The sequence below is a fragment of the Pristiophorus japonicus genome, chromosome 5, assembly GCF_044704955.1.
Source record: "Pristiophorus japonicus isolate sPriJap1 chromosome 5, sPriJap1.hap1, whole genome shotgun sequence".
NCBI classification, from domain to species: domain Eukaryota; kingdom Metazoa; phylum Chordata; class Chondrichthyes; family Pristiophoridae; genus Pristiophorus; species Pristiophorus japonicus.
This window is the reverse complement of record NC_091981.1, coordinates 214,614,452-214,641,224: the sequence shown is the minus strand read 5'-3', so window position 1 is coordinate 214,641,224 and position 26,773 is coordinate 214,614,452. Positions and strand designations below refer to the sequence as shown.

Below are 26,773 nucleotides of genomic sequence, written 5' to 3'. Positions count from 1 at the left end.
TCCACCAGTTGCTCCTAAAAATCAGCCGCAAATCATGTGGAAACTTGGGCTCATAGTGTTAGAAATCAGGGGTGTCCAAAATGTGTATGGTTATGCAAACAAAACTGATGTGAATAATGCTGTGTTTACATAAATGTGTTAGAACTGGAGACAAAAAGTCTCCTCAGATTAGTATTAGGATAGATGCTTAGAATGTGCTAATGTTTGGTTCCCTGTGGATGTTAAGAGCATTCTGCACTATGACAGCCATATACATTCTTCTTGTTTCCAAGTGTTTAACAGTTGTTTTCAAGTTAAGATTTGAACTTTGTTTATGTATGGAAGGAATTTGGGAAGGTTAAGGTATGCATCTCAGAATGGAACAGTTTGCTAGATCAAAAGGAGATAATGACCAGCTGAATTGAGATAGCTCTGGCTTGATTGAATGTGTACAGGGCCAGGCCTTGTACTAATTGTACCCGAGAAAATAGGGACCAGGGAGATAAGACACAAATTCCAATGAAGGAACCTTCAGAAAGTATAAATAGGAAAGACATGTGAACAAGATCATGAGACCAATTTAGGAGAGGGCTTTTGAATCAGAATCGAGACAAAGAACTCGACGTCCCATTGGGTACTGAGTTTTAGGGCAACTTCTATAGATTAAAAGGTCTCGTCAATATTCAATTCCAGGCTCACCCCTAAAAAGAGAATAAAAGTAACACTGAGGGCTTATCCCCACAGATGGTGGAGGGGAGAGCCATACAGAAGTTGGGCTGATCGAATGCTATTGAGAGTGATCCCATGTTCACCGAAAGAGGCTCTAGACGTGAGGAAGAGAGGCCGCAAGCCAGAGAACTACTCACGTGTGCCAGCCGTCTATCTGATCGGATGGGTATCAGCTACTTGTCACAGTCGTATATTTTTGCTCTACACCTAGCGTGTTATATTCAGTCTTAAATTCTGATTAAACACAATACATCCACCATATTGGTTTGCAGTTGATCCTGATTATTGTGATCAGAGATAGCCATAAATTGGTTATTTCTAACAATAGACCTCAAGGAAGTAATGAGACACAAATATTGCATGAATATTACATCTAGTAAGGATATTACTGCCATTGAAAGGGTACAGTAGAGATTAACCAACCAGGATTGTTAGGAAGGAGAGGTTATACCCATGAAGAATATTTCAGTTCTGACAAAAGATCATTGACCTGAAACATTAACCCTACCTTCCTCTCTCCACAGATGCTGTCTGACAATTGCTTTTTGTTCAAAAATTACTTACTTACTCTCAATGAAGCTGCTGAATATAAAACACATTTTTAGATAGACGAGTTAAAAAGAGGCAGAACAAAATCACGGATAAGGGAGGATTAAACTTTCCCCAACCTACATTATATTTTGTTGATTTTAAGGTGAAAGTTTTATAATATTGGCTAAGTTTAATGTATTTTGCAATTGGATACAAACTGAAAAGCAATTTAATATCTTCCTTAACTGTACAAAGACAGGATGGATTACCTTCATAGAAATAGAACATTGGAAAAAATTTTCAATGAAATGCTCTGGCAGGTAATAGATTGTTTATAGAAATCCCTTTTTGATGCAACTTATTTATTTTCTCTCCTCCTCTTGAAGACACCGTAACTACACATGATCCTCAACTTGGCTATTCGTCACTTGTTAGCCTGAACAGCACTGGTAGTATTGGCAGACTGCTGAATAGTGGGGGCATTACAGTATTATAAAGTATTTACAGCACAGAAACAGGCCATTTGGCCCAATAGATCCATGACGGAATTTATGCTCCACGAGCCCCCTCCCACATCTAATCCCATCAACATATCCTTCTATTCCTTTCTCCCTTATATACTTATCTAGCTTTCCTTTAAATGCATCTATGTTATTCGCCTCAACTACTCATGGTAGCGAGTTACACATTCTAACCACTCTCCGAGTGAAGACGTTTTTCCTGAATTTCCTATTGGATTTATTAGTGACTACTTTACAATTATGGCTCCGTTTTCTGGTCTCACCCGCAAGTGGAAACATCTTCTCTATGTCTATAAGATTATGAAAGGGTTCGATAGTAAAGATCTCTAACAGACTTCTCAATTCTGGAGAAAAATGCCCCAGCCTGTTCAATCTTTTCCAATAGGTATAGCCTTTCAGTTCTAGTATGATTCTAGAGCCAATCCTGTTTTCATACATCTGTATAACTTTCCACTCAATTGCATATAAACAAATACCCTGGCTAAATTTTCTTCTCTGGCACAAACTAAGAAGCAAATTTAAGATCTTCTGCTCTGCATGATTAAGTGTCTATGCACTTGACAAACAAGAATGCGAGATAAACAGATCATTAATAAATGTAGGAAAAATACATACTAAATTAAAGATCTCTGCGCTATTGTCGTTACGGATTTAAAATGATTATTAAAATAAATCACTTCTACACTACTTAGAACAATTCACATTATGTAGTGAGTTTTCAGACTCTGCACTAGTGACACTTAAAATCAACTAGGGAAAAAAAAGGGTCCAGTGAATCAATGGGTGGGGAACTGTGGATAATGCACCTGCAAACTTTTGATGTGCACTGGTGATGGGCAAGATACTTTACAACTGGGTCAGACTCAAATTTTAGACATACATTCAGACCATTATTTTTCTAACATTGAGGCAGATTACTAACTCCCCACCTGATCTGCTTACACTTAAATCAACAATCTAAACCCAGAATAGAAACCATAGAAATCTACAGCGCAGGAGGCCATTTCGGCCCATCGTGTCCTCGCCGGCCGCCAAAGAGCCACACGGCCCTTGGTCAGCAGCCTTGAAGGTTACATATAACCCATGAACAATGGCGGAAAGGTAAAGAGCATCCAGCCCAACCAGTTCGCCCCACACAACTGCGACACCCCTTGTACCGCAACATTCTACACTCCACCCCAAACAGAGCCATGCGATCTCCTGGGAGGCGCAAAATCACAGATAATTGGGATATTCTCAAGCCAATTGGGGGGAAAAAAATCTGGGAAAATTCCTCTCCGACCCTTCCAGGCAATTGAAACTACTCCAGGAGATCACCCTGACTGTATTTGATTCCCTGCAGTAGTTCCCATCGTATCTGTCTAATCCCACTTACCAGCTCTAAGTCTGTAACCCTGCAGGTTACGGCACTTCAAGTACCCATCCAAGCACTTTTTAAATGTGGTGAGGGTTTCTGCATCCACCACCCTTCCAGGCAGTGAGTTCCAGACCTCCACAACCCTCTGCGTGAAGAAGCTTCCCCTCAAATCCTCTCTGAACCTTCCACCAACCACCTTAAAACTATACCCCCTTGTAATTGACGCTCCACCAAGGGAAATAGGCCCTTGCTATCCACTATATACAGGCCCCTCCAAATTTTATACACCTCAATGAGGTCTCCTCTCAGCCTCCTCTGTTCCAATGAGAACAAACCTAGCCTATCCAATCGGTCCTCATTTCTAAGATTCTCCATTCCAGGCAGCATTCTAGTAAATCTCCTCTGCATCCTCTCTAGTGTAATTACATCCTTCCTATAATACAATGACCACAACTGCATACAGTATTCCAGCTGTGGCTTAACCAAGTATTATGCAATTTAAGCATAACCTCCCTCCTCTTGTACTCTATGCCTTGGCCAATAAAGGCAAGCATTCCGTAAACCTTCTTAACTACCTTATCCACCTGGCCTGCTACTTTCAGGGATCTGTGGACAAGCACTCCAAGGTCCCTTTGTTCCTATGCACTTCTATGTTGCCTACCATTTAATGTGTATACCCTTTCCTTATTCGCCCTCCCCAAATGCATTACCTCCCACTTCTCCGAAGTAAATTCCATTTGCCACTGTTCTGCTCAACTGATCAGTAGATTGATATTCTCCTTCAGTCCAAGACTTTCCTCTTCATTATCAACCACACAGACAATTTTGGTGTAATCTGCAAACTTCTTAATCATACTCCCTATATTCAAATCTAGGTCATTGATATATACCACAAAAAGCAAGGGACCCAGTACTGAGCCCTGCTGAACCTCACTGGAAACAGCCTTCCAGTCACAAAAACATCCATCAACCATTACCCTTTGCTTCCTACCTCTAAGTCAAGTTTGGATCCAACTTGCCACTTTGCCCTGAATCCCATGGTCTTGAACCTTTGTGACCAGTCTACCATGTGGGCCCTTATCAAAAACTTTGCTAAAGTCCATTTACACTACTTTGTAAGCATTACTCTCATTAACCCTCTTGGTTACCGCCTTACAAAATTCAATCAGCTTAGTCAAACACGATCATCCCTTAACAAATCCGTGCTGACTGTCCCTACTTAATCCTTGCTTTTCTTAGATTTATCCTGTCTTTCAGGATTTTTTCCAATAATTTTCCCACCACTGAGGTTAGGCTGACAGGCCTGTAATTACTCGGTCTTCCCTTCTTAAACAAGGGTACCACATTAGTAGTCCTCCAGTCCAAATCCAAAGAGAACTGGAAAATGATGGTCAAGGCCTCTGCTATTTCCTCTTTTACTTCGCTCAACCACCTGGGATGCATTTCATCCGGGCCTAGGGACTTATTTACTTTCAAAGCTGCTAAACCCCTTAATACCTCCTCTCTCACAAGGTTTATTTCATCCAGAATTTCACACTCCTCCTCGATAGCATTGCCCCTTTCCTTTGTGAAAACAGATGTAAAGTATTCATTAAGAACCAAACCAATATCTTCCACGTCCACAGATTACCCTCATGGCCTCTAATAGGCCCTACCCTTTCTTTAGTTATCCTCTTGCTTTTAATATATTTATAGAACATCTTTGGGTTTTCCTTAATTTTACTTGCCAAGAATTTTTCATGCTCTCTCTTAGCATTCCGAATATCCTTTTTAACTTTCTATATTCCTCCAAAGATCCTACAGTATTTAGCCGTCAGTATAGGACATAAGCTTTCCTTTTTTTCTTTATCCTCCCCTGTAAGTCACTAGACATCCAGGGGGCTCTGGAATTGTTATTCCGCCCTTTTTCTTTCAGGGCACATGTTTGGCTTAAGCCCTCCGGATCTCCTCCTTGAATGCGTCCCACTGTTCCGACACTGATTTACCCACAAGTGGCTGTTTCCAGTCCACTGTGGCCAAATCACTTCTCAACTTAGCTTTTCATCAATTTGAGGACTTTTATTCCTGGTCTATCCTTGTCCATAGACATAACTACCTTGAATCTGACTGAATTATGGTCACCGGCACCAGAGTTATCTCCCACTAATACCCCTTCCACCTGCCCAGCTTCATTCCCCAAAACTAAATCTAAAATGGCTCCCTCTCGTTACATACTGGCTAAAAAAGTTCTCTTGAATGCATTTCAAGAATTCCGCATCCTCTATACCCGTTATTCTATATTTATTCCAATCAATATTAGGATAGTTAAAATCCCCTACTATTACTGCCTTATGGTTTTTGGACCACAGAAATTTGCCTACATATTTGCTCTTCTATCTCCTTCCCACTGTTTGGGGGTCCATAATACACGCCCAGCAGTGTGCACCCCTTTTTTATTTTTCAATTCGACCCATATGGCCTCATTTGATGATCCCTCTAACATATCATTACCCCTCACAGCTGTAATAGTTTATTTAATCAATACCGCGACTCCCCCCCCCTTTTTTTACCCTCTCTCTGTCTGGTCTAAAAATCCTGTAACCAGGAATATTGAGTTGCCAAATCTGCCCCTCTTTCAGCCATGTCTTTGTAATGGCTATAATGTCATACTCCCAAGTGTTTACCTGTGCTCTCAGCTCATCTGCCTTGTATTAAAGTATATACCATTTAGCACAGGATGGCTTCCTTGATTACTACTTACTAACCCTTGTTTCCTCTGTCCTTACAGATTCACTTTCTACATTCTTGCTATCCAATTTCAGCTTTACTTCCTTCCCCAATTAATTTGTTCTCAGGTTCCCATCCCCCTGCCAAGCTAGTTTAAACTCTCTCCAACAGCACTAGCGAAACTCCCCGCGAGGATATTGGTCCCAGCGCTGTTGAGGTGCAACCCGTCCCGTTTGTACAGGTCCCATCTCCCCCAGAAGTGGTCCCAATGCCTCAGGAATTTAAAGCCCTCCCTCTTACATCAACTTTCCAGCCACGCGTTCAACCTCTATCCTTGTACTCATTAGCACGTGGCACCGGTAGTAACTCGGAAATTACTATCTTCGAGATCCTACCCTTTAATTTTCCTCCTCGCTCTTTAAATTCTGCCTGCAGGACCTCATCCCTCTTTCTACCTATGTCATTGGTCCCATTATGGACCACGACCTCCAGCTATTCATCCTCTCCCCCAGAATGCCCTGCGTCCGCTCTTTGACATCCTTGACCCTGGCACCAGGGAGGTATCATACCATCCTGGAGTCACGTCTACAGCTGTAGAAACACCTCTCAGTTCCCCTAACTATTGAATCCCCTAACACTACAGCTCTTTTATTCTCTGTCCCTCCCCCCTGTGCAGCTGAGCCACACGTGGTGCCTTGGACTTGGCTCTGGCTGCACTCCCCAGAGGCACCATTTAAGGTACTCAAGAGAATATCGGTTGGAAAGAGAGATGGATTCGGCAGGGGGGGTGGGGTGGTGGAGAAGGGAGAGAGACTCCTGCGCTACCTGTCTAGCGTTCTTCATCCGTCTGGTGGTCACCCACTTCCCCTCTGCCTGCACACTTTTGAGCTTAATAGAGGCTCATACACTGTGAAATGCGTTATTGATGAAGAAATTGAGTGGTGTCTGGGAATGCCAGAAGGGTAGCTCACATAGTAGATCTAATCTGATAAATAACTTTAAAATAATAAAATACACTGTACTCTGCAGAATGTAATCTCATTGGACAGTACCATTGAGGGGCTGCATCCATCCCTGAAGTGAATTGGGATTATACTCAGTGGGTATCAGCCGAAAACAACTTATTTCTGGCTGGTACTTAGCTGCTTCTTGGAGCCTTTTCTTTTGCCACAAAATGAGGCCCGTTTTCCTCTACAGCTGACATTTTGTTGTTCCAGGCATGATGATAGGCCAATTTAGGACCCATGCTTGGAATAGCTTTGAGATTTTGCTGCCATTTCATGAATCCCTGTAGCATCACCTATATATACCCTGCAAAGACGTGCTCCCTCATGAAAGGGAACTTCTATATGTTTTCTAACAGATGCAAGAGGGAATCTCGGAGATCATGGGGCAGAAAATCTGGCCTCCCGGGTCTGTACGGAGTGTCTATGGACCTGGGAAGGCATCGCAAAAGCCGGTTTTCAGTGCACAATGTGCATGCGCTGAAAAACGGCTTTTCCGATCGACAGATCTTCCGTATCTCGGGAGTGAGGACATTTGCAAGAGCAAGATTGCGGGATTTACCCATATCTTGCCCAGCAAATGTTCTCAAAACTCTTGCGCCTGATAAAAGTAGGCGCATAGCCTATTTTTACAGGCATAAGAGTTTTAAAATACGCAAACATTTTAAAATAAAATTATAAAAACACATTTTGTTAAAAACCCTCTCCACTACGGTAAGTTTATTTTAAACCATAATTAAAAAAAACTTAAAAAATCAGAATATATTATTTTTTATAACACAAATAACTAATTTAAATTAATAAAAATATGTGGTGTATTTTTTCTATTTTTTCTTATTGGTTTTGTGTGTTTTGGGGGCTGTTTCTCAATCATAATAATGGGAACTCCAACTTAAGAGTTGGAATGAGAACATACTTTACCTGATTGGCTGCCCAGAGCCATGTGACTGCAGCTCCAGCCCTGCGCACATCCTGACGTGCACGCACTGCGATGCACAGTCGGTGGAGGCCTCAGGACCGGGAACTCGCGTGGGTGCAGCAGGATAAGGCAAGTGCGCATTTAAAAAAAAAGTTTTTTTTTACCCGATCGCCCACGGGAAGCAGCTGACCGGGATTTCTGGTCCAAGGTTACCTCTACAATATTTGTTTCAGCGAAGCATAAATGACACCGAAGAACCAACCAACCATATTTTTTCTAAGATCAATTTCTAGTGATTAAAGTATTCACAAGACTCTATCTTTCTCCTCTCCCAAGAGTCTGGGGTAGGCTGCACACTTCAGAAAGTTGGAAAACATTGAAGGCATTAATCACAAGTACCTGTTTCTGGAAAATTACAGGACATATAATGGGACGTGCAGACATTAATCTTACTGCTATCACCCATTTGTCTCGATGAGCAACTGAGACAAACTAGTTTTTACAAATTTTGGGTCTGCAATGGATAATCAGGCCCAGCATCACTGCTCTCTCCTGTAAACTGACCGTGTCTCTTACGATCAAGAGTTTACCTTTACTGCCCAATATCCAATCATTAAATGGCATGACTGAAGAGGCTTTTACAATAAAATTCCTTGATATATGAATTGGACACTAATCTTACACATACCATGTGTGCTTCTCCAATCTTTCGATAGGAAGACTAATTAAAATTTTAACCAAGACAAATACAAACAAATGAGTTGGTTTATTTTACAGAAAACAAGTGAACAGAAATCAATTTTTCAACTTAATTCCACAACACAAAAAACAAAGTATGCCATGCTGTCCACGTTAGCTAGCTAATGTACTCTTCTGACCAGAGAATTTGCAAAGTAATTATCCCTGATTTAAATAAGACAACTTTCCCTCTAGGTCTGACTCCTTTATCAGTCTTTCTAGATTGTCTGACTGAATATTCCTTTCTCCTTTTCTTTCCAGCATCTTAATCTCTCATTCTCGTGCTCTCTAACCAGGAATTGGCCAGTAGTGCTGCTATCCCCAGATGCAAGTTCCCATATCAATATTATGGTTACAAGAGTAGAGTACTCTGCAACAAGTGGCTGATTTCCTGACCCCTCAAAGCCTCTCCACCATCTACTAGGCTCAAGTAAGGAGTGTAATGGAATACTCACCACTCATTTGGAGGGGTGCAACTCTAAAAGCTCAACAATATCCAGGACATCAGCCTGCCTGCCACTGAATTAATTATCTATCCTCTCCACCAGCACAGCATGGCTGCAGTATATACGATCTAAAGCAAGCACTGCAGCAACTCACCAAGATTACTTCAACCTCTACCACTGAGCAGAACAACAGCAATGTCATGGGATCATCAACTTTCCTAAATCACACATCCCGACTTGGACCATGGCATAACATAGAAAATAGGTGCAGGAGTAGGCCATTCAGCCCTTCTAGCCTGCACCGCCATTCAATGAGTTCATGGCTGAACATGAAACTTCAGTACCCCCTTCCTGCTTTCTCGCCATACCCCTTGATCCCCCGAGTAGTAAGGACATCATCTAGCTCCCTTTTGAATATATTTAGTGAATTGTCCTCAACTACTTTCTGTGGTAGAGAATTCCACAGGTTCACCACTCTCTGGGTGAAGAAGTTTCTCCTCATCTCAGTCCTAAATGGCTTACCCCTTATCCTTAGACTGTGACCCCTGGTTCTGGACTTCCCCAACATTAGGAACATTCTTCCTGCATCTAACCTGTCTAAACCCATCAGAATTTTAAACGTTTCTATGAGGTCCCCTCTCATTCTTCTGAACTCCAGTGAATACAAGCCCAGTTGATCCAGTCTTTCTTGATAGGTCAGTCCCACCATCCCGGGAATCAGTCTGGTGAATCTTCGCTGCACTCCCTCAATAGCAAGAATGTCCTTCCTCAAGTTAGGAGACCAAAACTGTACACAATACTCCAGGTGTGGCCTCACCAAGGCCCTGTACAATTGTAGCAACACCTCCCTGCCCCTGTACTCAAATCCCCTCGCTATGAAGGTCAACATGCCATTTGCTTTCTTAACCGCCTGCTGTACCTGCATGCCAACCTTCAATGACTGATGTAACATGACACCCAGGTCTCGTTGCACCTCCCCTTTTCCTAATCTGTCACCATTCAGATAATAGTCTGTCTCTCTGTTTTTACCACCAAAGTGGATAACCTCACATTTATCCACATTATACTTCATCTGCCATGCATTTGCCCACTCACCTAACCTATCCAAGTCACTCTGCAGCCTCATAGCATCCTCCTCGCAGCTCACACTGCCACCCAACTTAGTGTCATCCGCAAATTTGGAGATACTACATTTAATCCCCTCGTCTAAATCATTAATGTACAATGTAAACAGCTGGGGCCCCAGCACAGAACCTTGCGGTACCCCACTAGTCACTGCCTGCCATTCTGAAAAGTACCCATTTACTCCTACTCTTTGCTTCCTGTCTGACAACCAGTTCTCAATCCACTTCAGCACACTACCCCCAATTCCATGTGCTTTAACTTTGAACATTAATCTCTTGTGTGGGACCTTGTCGAAAGTCTTCTGAAAGTTCAAATATACCACATCAACTGGTTCTCCCTTGTCCACTTTACTGGAAACATCCTCAAAAAATTCCAGAAGGTTTGTCAAGCATGATTTCCCTTTCACAAATCCATGCTGACTTGGACCTATCATGTCACCATTTTCCAAATGCACTGCTATGACATCCTTAATAATTGATTCCATCATTTTACCCACTACTGAGGTCAGGCTGACCGGTCTATAATTCCGTGTTTTCTCTCTCCCTCCTTTTTTAAAAAGTAGGGTTACATTGGCTACCCTCCGCTCGATAGGAACTGATCCAGAGTCAATGGAATGTTGGAAAATGACTGTCAATGCATCTGCTATTTCCAAGGCCACCTCCTTAAGAACTCTGGGATGCAGTCCATCAGGCCCTGTAGATTTATCGGCCTTCAATCCCATCAATTTCCCCAACACAATTTCCCGACTAATAAAGATTTCCCTCAGTTCCTCCTCCTTACTAGACCCTCTGACCCCTTTTATATCCGGAAGGTTGTTGGTGTCCTCCTTAGTGAATACCGAACCAAAGTACTTGTTCAATTGGTCTGCCATTTCTTTGTTCCCCGTTATGACTTCCCCTGATTCTGACTGCAGTGGACCTACGTTTGTCTTTACTAACCTTTTTCTCTTTACATAACTATAGAAACTTTTGCAATCCGCCTTAATGTTCCCTGCAAGCTTCTTCTCGTACTCCATTTTCCCTGCCCTAATCAAACCCTTTGTCCTCCTCTGCTGAGTTCTAAATTTCTCCCAGTCCCCGGGTTCGCTGCTATTTCTGGCCAATTTGTATGCCACTTCCTTGGCTTTAATACTATCCCTGATTTCCCTTGATAGCCACGGTTGAGCCACCTTCCCTTTTTTATTTTTACGACAGACAGGAATGTACAATTGTTGTAGTTCATCCATGCGGTCTCTAAATGTCTGCCATTGCCCATCCACAGTCAACCCCTTAAGTATCATTCGCCAATCTATCCTAGCCAATTCACGCCTCATACCTTCAAAGTTACCCTGCTTTAAGTTCTGGACCATGGTCTCTGAATTAACTGTTTCATTCTCCATCTTAATGCAGAATTCCACCATATTATGGTCACTCTTCCCCAAGGGGCCTCACACAATGAGATTGCTAATTAATCCTCTCTCATTACACAACACCCAGTCTAAGATGGCCTCACCCCCTAGTTGGTTCCTCGATATATTGGTCTAGAAAACCATCCCTTATGCACTCCAGGAAATCCTCCTCCACCGTATTGCTTCCAGTTTGGCTCGCCCAATCTATGTGCATATTAAAGTCACCCATTATAACTGCTGCACCTTTATTGCATGCACCCCTAATTTCCTGTTTGATACCCTCCCCAACATCACTACTACTGTTTGGAGGTCTGTACACAACTCCCACTAACGTTCTTTGCCCTTTGGTGTTCTGCAGCTCTACCCATATAGATTCTACATCATCCAAGCTAATGTCTTTCCTAACTATTGCATTAATCTCCTCTTTAACCAGCAATGCTACCCCACCTCCTTTTCCTTTTATTCTATCCTTCCTGAATGTTGAATACCCCTGGATGTTGAGTTCCCAGCCCTGATCATCCTGGAGCCACGTCTCCGTAATCCCAATCACATCATATTTGTTAACATCTATTTGCACAGTTAATTCATCCACCTTATTGCGGATACTCCTTGCATTAAGACACAAAGCCTTCAGGCTTGTTTTTTTAACACCCTTAACATCCTGGAATTCTCCGTCTAACACTATTGTGGGAGTACCATCACCACAAGGACTGTAGCAGTTCAAGGAGAAGGCTACCACCACTTTTTCAGGATAATTAGGGATGAGCAATAAGTATGGCCTTGCTGGTGTCCTCCACATCTTGGAACAACATCCCGTGTCTCCATTTGAAGTGGAATGCAGAAAGCACTACTTCAGCAGTCCGTCTGCCTAGATATAATTCTTGTTTCCAGTATGTGGCTATTCTATGGATTTGCATTCCTTGCGAGCTTGATTTAACTTAATAGTAACATCCCAAAAGTCCTCCTAGGTTAGTCAAAAAACCCAAACTGAGAGACTGGTTAATACAGGAATTAAGTAAAGAACTGGTGAAAAATAATCCAGATCCTCACATAAAAAGTATACATCAATGGGAAGAAAAACATGGCACTCTTTCCTCTAGTTGCATCATGGTTGTGATTTATTGAATTAATTAAAATCTAAAATTTGATTCAAATTCCACTGGAGTCTAAATCAAATGAAATTATATAAAAGTTAAAAAAAAAAATTAGGTATATCTGCAACTTTTGCATTGAAAACGTTATTCTATCTCGTCAGTGTAGTTTACCCTCAACACCTAGTTCATCAAGTTTAAAGAGAGACAATGATCTTGTCTTACCAGAGATTCGAGAAATCAGGCCTCTTTGCATTACAATTAAGGTGGTTAAGGGGAGATCTAGTAGAGGTATTCAGAATTATAACTGATTTTAATAAAATCAATCAGAAACATTATTTCCATTAGTCAGTGAGTGGGCAACTAGAAAGCATAAATTTAAGATCACCAAAAAACAGAAGGTAGAAATTTTATTTTTATGCAGAGGGTTGGTAGGACATGGAATGCCCTGCAAGAAACAGCAATGGAAACAGAATCCATAACAGCTTTTAAAAAGGGAAGAGGATAAATATTTGAAAAATATTAAAAAGGATACAGGGAAAGGGTAGCAGGATAGTGGATAGGCCATTTCAGACAGTACGGGGTGATGGGGCGAATGTGTTATTTTTATGATTCTATTACTAAAGTAGCTGTAGTTTCAGTTATAGCAATGCAGGTCAGCCTTCGGTCGCCTGAGTAGGAGAGTGTTTGAAGACCAGGATCGTAAATCTGGCACCAAGCTTATGGTCTACAGGGCAGTAGTGATACCTGCCTATATGGCTCAGAGGCATGGACTATATACAACAGACACCTCAAAGCGCTGGAGAAGTACCACCAGCGCTGCCTCTGCAAGATCCTGCAAATCCAGAGAGGATAGACGCACCAACATCATAGTTCTCGCTCAGGCCAACATCCCCAGCATCGAAGCACTGACCACACTTGACCAGCTCCGTTGGGTGAGCAACATCGTCCGCATGCCCGACACGAGACTCCCTAAGCAAGTACTCTACTCGGAACTCCTACACAGCAAGCGAGCCCCCGGTGGGCAGAGGAAATGCTTCAAGGACACCCTTAAAGCCTCCTTGATAAAATATAATCCCCACTGGCACCTGGAAATCCCTGGTCCAAGACCACACAAAGTGGAGGAAGAGCATCTGGGAGGGTGCTGAGCACCTCGAGTCTCGCCGCCGAGAGCATGCAGAAACCAAGTGCTGACAGCGGAGTGTGCAGCAAACCAGGCTCCCCACCCACCCTTTCCTTCAACCCGTCTGCCCCACTTGTCACAGAGACTAATTCCTGCATTGGATTATACAGCCACCCGTGAACTCACTTTCTCGATTTCGAGGGACTGCCTATGATGATGATATAGCAATACTGTATTTAGTGCAGAGATTAATGCTGAAATATCAATTCTCCATTTAATGCCTAAAACTCCAACAGGTGGTTTGATGACATTCCCCTGTGAGGGAAAGGAGAAAAAAAATTCAGCCACCTCCATCCTTCCAGCAGTATTACAATCTCGGCATAGGTTGCCTTTCAGCATAGTATTTTTGGAAGTGTGAAGGAAAGCAAATATGAAGAATGAAAAATATCCATGTTTGTGCAGTGAATATCCAGTGGAATCATGAAATAATCTTGGTCTACTCTGACCAAGATCATCATGGTGCATCAATACAAGAAAGGCACAAAAGGAAGAGAGGTGATTCCCACAGTATGGGCAGGTCAACTGCAGCAAAGCAGAATCCAGAAATAGTGCAGTCTCCTTTGAGACAAGAAAGCACAAAAGTAGAACCAAAATCTTTTGAAACAATTCGCCATACTAGGGGTTTGAGCTCTCAGTGTCTGGGTTGCTAGCTCAGTACCATAACCACTAAACTACAGTACCCCATTTCTGGCATTACTGAAGTGCTTCCCTTGGGAGGGAGTCAGTTATTGGTCAGTAGCACCTTCCTGCAACAGTGTGCAGTCAGCCAATTTGGTCAAAAGAGGCACAAAATAGAGATAAAAAAAATGCAGAAATTCTTAGTTGCTACTTTCCCAATGGCAATCGATTGACTGCTGTGCAGAAACAGACTATGAAGTTATGAATTTCACCCTCCACCAAAATATGATCTTGGTATGCTTATACGCGGTGTCATCCAGGTATACTTGTTGTTGCAGCAGGTTAGACAGAACTGGTTGTATTTCTGATGGATGACCCGCTTTTGAGTGCGCTGCACAGGGTGAGAACAGCGGCTAGCAAGATGCACCCGCCCCCAATTTTGGCAGAGTTTTGTAACATAAAAAGGGTGGAGAGTCTGGAGACCCCAAGGAACTAGATCCTCTCTCAATTTCTGGCCCGTCCACTCTGTTCGTATTGCTGTTGTGTACCTCGGTGTCCAGGAATTTCAGACTCAGTAATGTTTTCCAATTAGTTTGTGTTACTGCTGGAAAGAGGTAACTAGATAACAATGTTCATGATTGTGGCCACTAGTTACTTAAATCAAATTTCATTTTTACTTTATGGGACTTTTATACTGATATTACATGATTCTGGGATTTGTATTGATGTTTTGGCAGACTAGATTCTGGGATCTTATCCATGAAAACCAATGGCTCTATCCACGATGGGTCTGATCCAGGAACATGAAGAATTAAACAGTGGCTTTAGGTAGTGGTTCTAACACACAAAACACAGTAATGAGTCGCAGATACTGTGTGTGCAATTATATGTACACATCTTCTGTGACAATATTCAATAGAAACACTTCAACTCAGTTGAATACAATTCCCTTTTAATGGCTGAGATATTAAAGTGCACTCTGCAAAAAATTTCAGGATTATTTTCGTGCTAGATCAAACTTTTACATGCATAAGTTGGGCACATATTATATATATATATATATATATATATATATATACACACATATATATATATATATATATATAAAAACTTATACATGCTTGACCAATATACATCTCTGCCAGTCGTGTTGATAAAGACCATCTAGTCTCTATGGATTGATTAAAATGGGGTTCCTTTGTGCACAATAGCTCAAAGCAAGCAAGAATTGGCATTAAAGCTTAAAGCAGACAGAAACAAGGTAAAAGAAATGGGCATGCTCAGCCACTGTAGAAGAAAATTAATTTGTGCAATCTTCATGATTCCAAAAGCTCAAAGCTTAAGCAAAAACACTGACCTTAACGAGGCCAACAACTTGCAGCAACTGTCACCACACACAGAACAAGAAGATAGTTAGAACAAGAATGCATTGTACACCAGATATACAATGCCAAATTTGAAAACGTGCAAATTAAGTTTAACCAATAATCTATCGGAGGTGTTGGTTATACTCCCAACACTGAACAGTTTAGTTCAGTATGCAACAGATACTACTACATGTTTATTTACAACAAATAGTATGGTCATGCAACAAATTATGAAGTTATTATTCCTAGAAGAACAAAATATAGTATCTGGACAAATCTCAGTAATGTGGTCAATGTGACTATACCCTTGAATTAGGACAGTTGGCTATTGGAGGCGCCGTCTTTGGGATGAAACGTTAAACAGAGGCTCCGTTTGTCCTATCGAGTCGGATGTAAAATATCCCATGACACTATTCGAAGAAAAGCAGGGGAGTTCTCCTGATGTCCCAGCCAATATTTATCACTCAACCAACATTACTGAAACATATTAACCGGCATAGATCTCACTGATGTTTGTGGAAACCTCGCTGTGCGCAAATTGGCTGCAACTTTTCCCTACATTAAGACAGTGACCACCTCAAAAAGTAGATCATTGGTTGTACTTTGGGGCTTCCGTGGTCATGAAAGGCAGTATAAGAATGCTCAAAGTGATTATCTGCATGAACATGTGTGTCCTTCTGCGCATGGTAGACCCAGATTCCCTTCTGCGCATGTGCACTGCCACCGAGGTTCGGCTGCGCGTGTGCAGTACCCCTACAGTTGCGACTGCAATGTAGCGTAGGCCACGCTTTGTTCACCTCCGTGGGAGAAAGCCCATCACTGGAGGGAGAGGAGGGGGAAGACGTCAGCGGGGGGGGGGGGGGGGGGGGAGGCAACGGCGGGGAGTGCAGGGGGAGGTGCCAGAGGGAGAGAGAGGGTATTGGAGATTGGAGGTAGAATCAGAGAGGTAGGGTGGGGAGAAAAGTTAAAAGAGAATTGGTCAGGAACACGGTGGGCAGGGTAAAGAGTATGGTGTACACAGTAGGGAAGAAAGAGACCCAGATGTAAAGGTTGGGGGGGAGGGGGGGAGAGAAAAGAGAGGTTGAGCTTGAGAGCGAGAACATGATCCAGATAAGACTGGACGAATTTCAGAAGTCACAACGCTGTCACTATTCGCTTCATGCCTAATAAACCGATTAACAATCCGTGATTCACACACATTGCCCCATCTATGGTGCGGTGGGCGGGGCGTGGGGTGAGGAAGGTCAGGAACTTGTTGGGACGAAAACTTCATAAATCCGTGGGAGAGGAACTTGGGCAATGAGAGAAGGTCAGGAAGCCAGAGTGGGAGTGAGGTGGTCAGGAACTTGGGGCAGGTTGGTCAGGCATTTGGGTGGGACGGGAGAGTTGGAAACTTGGGGGGGGGGGGTGGGGTTAAGAGGGGTGAGAGAAGGTCTTAAGCTCCACGAGGATGAGTCCTGTCTGTTCCAAGTGAGCTCTGTTCTGTCTGGAGTAGTCAGGGAGGGTCTAAGTACACATTCCAGAGAAACTGCTGGGTGTGTCTTATCCTCTAAGGGGACCAATCAGAACTTTAGGAGTGGCAAATTAACATGGCCATAAATGCAGGTTCTTTCCTTTCATGTACTCATCAGTTATGCTGTGGAAACCTACAGCCTGCTTTGGGGAAACAACCATGAATTGGCATTCAGAAAGCATTTTCCCTACCCAATTAAGAACATAATAGGAAATGGAGTAGGCCATTTGGCCCCTCGAGCCTGCTCTGCCATTTAATATGTTCATGGCTGATCTGATCTTGGGCTCAGCTCCACTTCCCTGCCTGCTCCCCATAACACTTCACTCCCTTATCGTTCAAAAATCTGTCTATTTCCACCTTAAATATAATCAATAACGCAGCCTCAACAGTTCTCTGGGGTAGAGAATTCCACAGATTTACGACACTCAGAAGAAATTTCTCCTCATCTCAGTTCTAAATGACCCCCAAGTTCTAGATTCACCCACGAGTGGAAACATCCTCTCTGCATTTTGTCAAGTCCCGTCAGTAATCTATATAGAAACATAGAAAATAGGTGCAGGAGTAGGCCATTCAGCCCTTCTAGCCTGCACCGCCATTCAATGAGTTCATGGCTGAACATGAAACTTCAGTACTCCCTTCCTGCTTTCTCACCATACCCCTTGATCCCCCGAGTAGTAAGGACTTCATCTAACTCCCTTTTGAATATATTTAGTGAATTGGCCTCAACTACTTTCTGTGGTAGAGAATTCCACAGGTTCACCACTCTCTGGGTGAAGAAGTTTCTCCTCATCTCGGTCCTAAATGGCTTACCCCTTATCCTTGGACTGTGACCCCTGGTTCTGGACTTCCCCAACATTGGGAACATTCTTCCTGCATCTAACCTGTCTAAACTCAATAAGATCACCTCTCATTCTTCTGAACTCTAATGAGTATAGGCCCAATCAGCTCAACCTTTCTTCATAAGTCAACCCCATTCATCTCAGGAATCAACCGAGTGAACTTTCTCTGAACTGCCTCCAATGCAAGTATATCCCTCCTTAAATAAGGAGACCAAAACTGTACGCAGTATTCCAGGTGTGGTCTCACCAATACCCTGCACAGTTGCAGCAGTACTACCCTGCTTTTATACTCTATCCCCCTTGCAATAAAGGCCAACATTCCATTTGCCTTCCTGATTACTTGCTGTACCTGCATACTAACATTTGTGTTTCAGGTACAAGGACCCCCAGGTCCCCCTGTACTGCAGCATTTTGTGATCGCTCCCCATTTAAATAATTTGTTTTTTTATTTTTCCTGTCAAAGTGGATAACCTCACACTTTCCCACATTATACTCCATCTGCCAAATTTTTGCCCAATCACTTAGACTGTCTATATCCCTATGCAAATTCTTTGTGTCCTCCTCACAACTTGAGGCCCCAGCACCGGTCCCTGTGGCACCCCACTAGTTACCGTTTACCAACCGGAAAATGACCCATTTATCCAGACACTCTGTTTTCTGTTAGTTAGCCAATCCTCTATCCATGCTAATATATTACCCCCAACCCCGTGAGCTCTTATCTTGTGCAGTGACCTTTTATGTGGTACCTTATCAAATACCTTCTGGAAATCCAAATACACCATATCCACTTGTTCCCCCTTATCCACCCTGCTCGTTACATCCTCAAAGAACTCCAGCAAATTTGTCAAACATGATTTCCCTTTCACAAAACTATGCTGACGCTGCTTGACTTTATTATGCTTTTCCAAATGTCCTGCTACTGCTTCCTTAATAATAGACTCCAGCATTTTCCCAACGACAGATGTAAGGCTAACTGATCTATAGTTTCCTGCTTTCTGTCTCCCTCCTTTTTTAAATAGGGGTGTTACATTTGCGGCTTTCCAATCTGCTGGGACACCTCCAGAATCCATGGAATTTTGGTAGATTGCAACCAATGCATCCACTATCTCTGCAGCCACTTCTTTTAAGATCTTAGGATGCAGGCTATTAAGTCGAGGGGACTTGTCCACTTTTAGAATCATAGAAGTGTACAGCACGGAAGGAGATCATTTCGGCCCATCGTGTCCGCGCCGGCCAACAAGAGGCTATCCAGCCTAATCCCACTTTCCAGCTCTGGATCTGTAACCCTGCAGGTTATGGCACTTTAAGTGCACATCCAAGTACTTTTTAAATGTGGTGAGGGTTTCTGCCTTTACCACCCTTTCAGGTAGTGAGTGCCAGACCCCCACAACCCTCTGCATGAAGAAATTTCCCTTCAAATCCCCTATAAACCTTCTACCAATTACTTTAAATTAATGTCCCCTGGTTGTTGACCGCTCTGCAAAGGGAAATAGGCCATTTCTATCTATATCTAGGCCCCTCATAATTTTATACACCTCAATGAGGTTTCCCCTCGGTGTCCTCTGTTCCAAGGAAAACAAATCCAGCCTATCCAATCTGTCCTCCTAGCTAAGATTCTCCACTCCCAGCAACATCCTCGTAAATCTCCTCTGTACCCTCTCCAGTGCAATCACGTCCTTCCTGGATTGCGGTGACCAGAACTGAACGCAGTACTTCAGCTGTGGCCGAACCAGTGTTTTAGTTTTATACAATTCAAGCATAACCCCCCTGCTCTTAAATTCTATGCCTCGGCTGATAAAGGCAAGCATTTGGTATGCCTTCTTAACCACCTTATCTATCTGGCCTGCTACCTTCAGGGATCTGTGGACATGCTCTCCAAGGTCCCTTTGTTCCTCTACACTTCTCAGAGTCCCAACATTTCCCTTTCCTTGTTAGCCCTCCCCAAATGCACGACCTCACACTTCTCTGGATTAAATTCCATTTGCTATTGTTCTGCTCACCTGACCAGTTGATTGATATCTTCCTGCAGTCTGCAGCTTTCTTCTTCATTATCAACCAAACAGCCGATTTTCGTATCATCTGCAAACTTCTTCATCATACCCATTATATTCAAGTCTAGATCATTATTGTATATTACAAAAAGCAAGGGACCTTGTACTGAGCCCTGGCGGAACCCCACTGGAAACATCCATCAAGTCACAAAAACCCATCACTATCACCCATCAACCATTACCCTTTGCTTCCTGTCTGAGCCAATTTTGGATCCAACTTACCACTTTGCCCTGGATCTCATGGACATTTACTTTTGTGACCAGTCTGCTATGTGGGACCTTATCAAAAGCTTTGCTAAAATCCATATACACTACATCAGATGCGCTGCCCTCATCCTGGTTACCTCCTCGAACAATTCAATCAAGTTAGTCAGACACGACCTTCCCTTAACAAATCCGTGCTGACTGTCCTTGATTAATCAATGTCTTTCTAAATGTAGATTTATCCTGTCCTTCAGGATAGTCCCATTATTTTACCGAGTACTTTTTCTTTAGTGAGTGATTGTTTTAAGTTACCCCTCCCTATAGCCCCTTTATTATCTATTATTGAGATTTTTTAATGTCTTCTACCGTGAAGACCAATACAAAATATTTGTTCAAAGTCTCTGCCATTTCCCTGTTCCCCATTATTAATTCCCCAGTCTTTTCCTCTAAGGGACCAACTATTACTTTAGCTACTCTCTTCCTTTTTACATACCTGTTGTAACTCCTACTATCTGTTTTTATATTTCTTGTTGGTTTACTCTCATAATCTATCTTCTCTCTCTATTTTATTTTTAGTTGTCCTTTGCTGGTTTAAAAAAATTTCCCAATCCTCTGGCCTCCCACTAACCTTGGCAACATTGTATGCCATTGTTTTCAATTTGATACCATCCTTTACTTCCTTAGTTAGCCACGGATGGTTCTCCCTTCTCTTAGTCTTTCCTTCTCACTGGAATATATTTTTGTTGCGAATTATGAAATATCTCCTTAAATGTCTGCCACTGATCATCAACTGTCTTACACTATAATCTATTTTCCCAGTCCACTTTAGCCAACTCTGCCTTCATACCTTTGTAATTGCCTTTATTTAAGATGATTACTCTGGTTTGAGACCCAACTTTCTCACCCTCCTGAGTTTGAAATTTAACAATGCTATGATCAATCTTTGAGAAGATCCTTTACTGAGATCATTTATTAATCCTGTCTTATTACACAGTACAGGATCTAAGATAGCCTGCTGCTCCCTGGTTGGTTCCACAATGTACTGTTCAAGGAAACAATTCCGGATACACACTATGAACTCTTCCTCAAGACTACATTGGCTAATTTGATTTGTCCAAAGATTAAAATCGCCCATGATTATTGTCCTATCTTTCTTACAAGCCTCCATTATTTCTTGATTTATACTCTGTCCAACAGTACTGTTAGGGGGCCTATAGACTATGCCCACCAGTGACTTTTTCCTCATATTACTTCTTATCTCCACCCAAACTGATTCTACAACTTGACCTTCTGAGCCAATATCATTTCTCACCACTGCACTGATCTCATCCTTTATTAACAGTTACCCCATCTCCTTTTCCGTTCTGTCTATCCTTCCTTTCACCCTAAAATCTTAAAACTTTAAAGTTTTGCGATGTAAACCTACAACATATTTGTTCTGCATTAACCCAGGTATTTTTAACCATGGAAAAGGAAGACTCTCATCAGGCCACATAACTGATGCTCACATCATAGGTATCAGAACTGAAGGTATGCAACCTACAACAGGCTATCGAATGGTATAGAGTCTGTCTGTGTAACTGGAGATCCTTAGTTATACTGCTCCATTCTGTTATTTGTTGTAACATCACCAAATTAACTTGGTAAGTGGCATTGTGGGTGTCTGAGAATATAGGGTTGTGTAACAGAGCTTGCCCTACCTTTATTTAAACATAAATAAAACCATAGATATAGATTATTGGGGATTCTACACAGCTAGTCCATTTGGGGGCACAGGGATTAATTTAGAGATGGCACTCACTTAACAGTCATCCCCCACATTAATGCAAGGACAGAGTTCTACTAAATGTCCTACAAATATTGCGGAGTAAACTTGTAGCATTTCTGACTTACTGAATTTGCAGAATGAGAAGGGAAACCATTTTGGAATTTCGTTCATCAATACAAATTGTACTGACGTCAAACACGGGGACTCCTTCTGTGCTTTCTTCCTATTACTCTCTCAAATTGTCTCACCAGTTTGGTGAAACATTTTGAAGAGTAACCGGTTAATATCACGTGCTTTGATTTTCAAAATGCCTTTGATCAAGTGTTGCAGCGAAGGTTGTTAAGTAAGGTCGTGTCCTGTGGCACTTGCAATCAAAATGTAAGCTGAATTGCAAACTGGTTGGATTTACATAGGGAAATGGTAGCTATTAATGATAGCAGCTCTGCTTGGGTTCGGATCACTAGTGGAGTTCCCCTGGGATTGTTAGTAAGATGTTGCACTTTACCAGCTTTACAATGACTTGGATGAAGGCACTAGGGGCACAATCTTTAATTCTACTGATGATACAAAGATTCATGGAGGAATTAGAACTGTGGACAATATAAACTGTACATGGGGGAAATGATCCAGGTGTGAGAGATAGCCTTCAATCTGGATAAATGGAGCATGATAGAAACATAGAAAATAGGTGCAGGAGTAGGCCATTTGGCCCTTCGAGCCTGCACCACCATTCAATGAGATCATGATGCATTTTGGTTGTGGCAATTTCAAACATACAATTTCAATCATGAAGGGTTATTCGCTTTCGGCTATGGAAGTGGCAAGGGGGCCGAGGGGGGGGGTCATAGATCTTAAATGTTGAAAGTCTATAACCAATGCTGCATGGCAACATGAAAAGTGAATAGGGGGTTAGGGTGTATAACTGGGAGAGTTAAAAGGAAAACTAGAAATATAAAGTTCATCCTGTACATGGCCTCAGTGTAACTGCATCTAGAATATTGTTCCCAGTTTTGGTTGCTTGCCAGCCTTCAGAATTTTGCCTCCCAGGAGATTGCATAACTGAGGGCGTGCTGATGGTGCACGTTGGTAGCATCATGTCTATATGGACTAGTTGGTCTTTTCCTGTTCTCCATTTTCCTATGTTCATTGGATGTTCATCTGTTGATCCACTGTACGAGTGGGCAGGGCTGAAAACTCACTGCCTGTAAATTAGGTTGAATATTAAACTATTGCAAGTATATATATATATATGTCACATTTTTAAAAGCCAGACTGATAATATTTCTTCAAGGGCATGTTATTGTTTGGAGGTTACTCACCATATGTTGTAATCTATGAAGTAAGCTTGAAAAACAAACTGATTTTGTCGAGGAAGTGGTTTTATGCTGGCCACATTTTCAGTTGGATTAGAATGTTTGCCCTTTAAAGCCTATTTTTCTTCGCCTCATTCAAAAATCCTTCCTCATTCTGCAAGCTAAATAACTCTGGTTTAGCAGGAGACCTACACCCACAGCAGCCACAGGAAAAATCAAGTTGAACACAATGTTCAAAGTAGCCAATGGTATATGCTTGGGAATATTCTTGGGATACATTCTCCACATGTATGTAAAATAAATTACTGTACAGTCTTTCTGCAATGCTTACATTTAACTTGGAGGAACAGCTTGTATCACAACTGACGCCAATGGTGGCAGAACAGAATGATGCAGGGATATAAAGGAAGATCACATTGTTGTCTGAAAAGTTAAACCAACAGACTTTCCTGCAATTCTTCCCAGTTGCATATTTTACAGACGGTATAAAAAAAGTTCAGGATTCATTACATGCATCATTAAACATCAACAGTTTTTTTTTGTTTGCAAAGGAAAAAGAGAACCAATTAAATACAGTTCTCCAAACTCAACTGTCGATCCAGTTAAAAAAAATACCGCATGGAGCATTTTGAACTCATTCGAGACGTTGTTCTCTAAAGTACACAAATGTTGAGTTTTCTGTTAGCATTCTTCCCTACCTACCTCAAAATAAATACAGAATTACCATGGCAAAGTTGCTCAACTTGTACTGCTGTAGATTTTTCCAAAGAAATAACAGTGGAGGATTGGCTTCATGATATGCAGCGTTGTGCTTATTCTTACTAAAAGTATTTCAACATGGCAGGTTTGCTCATTTTGTTACTTTGTGAAATTACATGGTTTGAAATTAAATGAAGGTCCCCGACAGTTGTTACATGGCGTATGGTGACCAGTGGTTTAGTCATTCTGAAAGTACATGTACATGCATAATCTTTCCAATTGGATACACATTCCCTGGTGTATCCACCAAAACTGCAACGAGGTTACCAAAACTGTACTGGTAGTTCTGCTTCAGCTAACATCTTGGTTCATTTCTATATGGAATTCACTATTAACAACATTTGTTCACATCAAGGGGTGAGCAATGTCCATGTTGGGAATAGAACACTTTTCTACTTTAGAGCAGCAAGCTATTCTGTATCACTAAGAATTGTTCCATTTCCCATGCTGGCCACCCTAAAAGTTTGGATTCCCAACTTGTACCAAAGGGGAGCACTTTATTATGGGTTTGGATACCAAAACCTTCTTTGATGGCAGAGGGACTTTCATCCCAAATCTAAAAGCTAGGTGCCAAAGTTGAAAATATAACAGTGACTCGCTATGTCTGGCAATAATTGACCAAGTATGTTGGGTGCCAGATATGCTTTGGTTTGCAACCCTTGGACTTGGAGGGAAAATGTAAACTATACCGGGGAACAACAAGGATGGGACACAATGAAGGGCATCAAAGGTGGACGTTCATCAAATCAACAGCTGCAGAAGTAATATGGAAAATAAAAAAGGGAAGGTGGCTCAACCGTGGCTATCAAGGGAAATCAGGGATAGTATTAAAGCCAAGGAAGTGGCATACAAATTGGCCAGAAATAGCAGCGAACCCGGGGACTGGGAGAAATTTAGAACTCAGCAGAGGAGGACAAAGGGTTTGATTAGGGCAGGGAAAAGAGAGTACGAGAGGAACATAAGAACATATTAGGAACAGGAGTAGGCCATCTAGCCCCTCAAGCCTGCTCCGCCATTCAACAAGATCATGGCTGATCTGGCTGTGGACTCAGCTCCACTTACTCGCCCGTTCCCCATAACCCTTAATTCCCTTATTGGTTAAAAATCTATCTATCTGTGACTTGAATACATTCAATGAGCTAGCCTCAACTGCTTCCTTGGGCAGAGAATTCCACAGATTCACAACCCTCTGGGAGAAGAAATTCCTTCTCAACTCAGTTTTAAATTGGCTCCCCCGTATTTTAAGGCTGTGCCCCCTAGTTCTAGTCTCCCCGACCAGTGGAAACAACCTCTCTGCCTCTATCTTGTCTATCCCTTTCATTATTTTAAATGTTTCTATAAGATCACCTCTCGTCCTTCTGAACTCCAACGAGTAAAGACCCAGTCTACTCAATCTATCATCATAAGGTAACCCCCTCATCTCCGGAATCAGCCTAGTGAATCGTCTCTGTACCCACTCCAAAGCGAGTATATCCTTCCTTAAGTAAGGTGACCAAAACTGCACGCAGTACTCCAGGTGCGGCCTCACCAATACCCTATACAGTTGCAGAAGGACCTCCCTGCTTTTGTACTCCATCCCTCTCGCAATGAAGGCCAACATTCCATTCGCCTTCCTGATTACCTGTTGCACCTGCAAACTAACTTTTTGGGATTCATGCACAAGGACCCCCAGGTTCCTCTGCACCGCAGCATGTTGTAATTTCTCCCCATTCAAATAATATTCCCTTTTACTGTTTTTTTTCCCCCAAGGTGGATGACCTCACACTTTCTGACATTGTATTCCATCTGCCAAACCTTAGCCCATTCGCTTAACCTATCTAAATCTCTTTGCAGCCTCTCTGTGTCCTCTACACAACCTGCTTTCCCACTAATCTCTGTCATCTGCAAATTTTGTTACACTATACTCTGTCCCCTCTTTCAGGTCATCTATGTATATTGTAAACAGTTGTGGTCCCAGCACCGATCCCTGTGGCACACCACTAACCACCGATTTCCAACCCGAAAAGGACCCATTTATCCCGACTCTCTGCTTTCTGTTAGCCAGCCAATTCTCTATCCATGCTAATACATTTCCTCGGACACCGCGTTCCTTTATCTTCTGCAGTAACCTTTTGTGTGGCATCTTATCGAATGCCTTTTGGAAATCTAAATACACCACATCCATCGGTACACCTCTATCCACCATGCTCGTTTATATCCTCAAAGAATTCCAGTAAATTAGTTAAACATGATTGCCCCTTCATGAATCCATGCTGCGTCTGCTTGATTGCACTATTCCTATCTAGATGTCCCGCTATTTCTTCCTTAATGATAGTTTCAAGCATTTTCCCCACTACAGATGTTAAACTAACCGGCCTATAGTTACCTGCCTTTTGTCTGCCCCCTTTTTTAAACAGAGGCGTTACATTCGCTGCTTTCCAATCCGCTGGTACCTCCCCAGAGTCCAGAGAATTTTTGTAGATTATAACGAATGCATCTGCTATAACTTCTGCCATCTCTTTTAATACCCTGGGATGCATTTCATCAGGACCAGGGGACTTGTCTACCTTGAGTCCCATTAGCCTGTCCAGCACTACCCTGCTAGTGATAGTGATTGTCTCAAGGTCCTCCCTTCCCACATTCCGG

General features: G+C 42.3%; 1 protein-coding gene across 3 annotated transcripts in view; it reads right to left on the bottom strand.

Moving 5' to 3' along the window:
* Positions 1-26,773, bottom strand: part of dync1li1 (dynein, cytoplasmic 1, light intermediate chain 1) — an 87,124-nt gene that overhangs the window by 5,789 nt on the left and 54,562 nt on the right. The window contains exon 13 of one of the 3 annotated variants that reach the window (XM_070881295.1): positions 22,587-23,278. The exons of the other annotated variants lie outside the window; for them this stretch is intronic. Within the exon in view, the coding sequence (XP_070737396.1) occupies positions 23,220-23,278 (59 nt within the window). The 3' untranslated portion in view covers positions 22,587-23,219. Of the gene's footprint in view, positions 1-22,586; positions 23,279-26,773 lie in introns of those variants that run through there. 3 annotated transcript variants of the gene reach the window in all.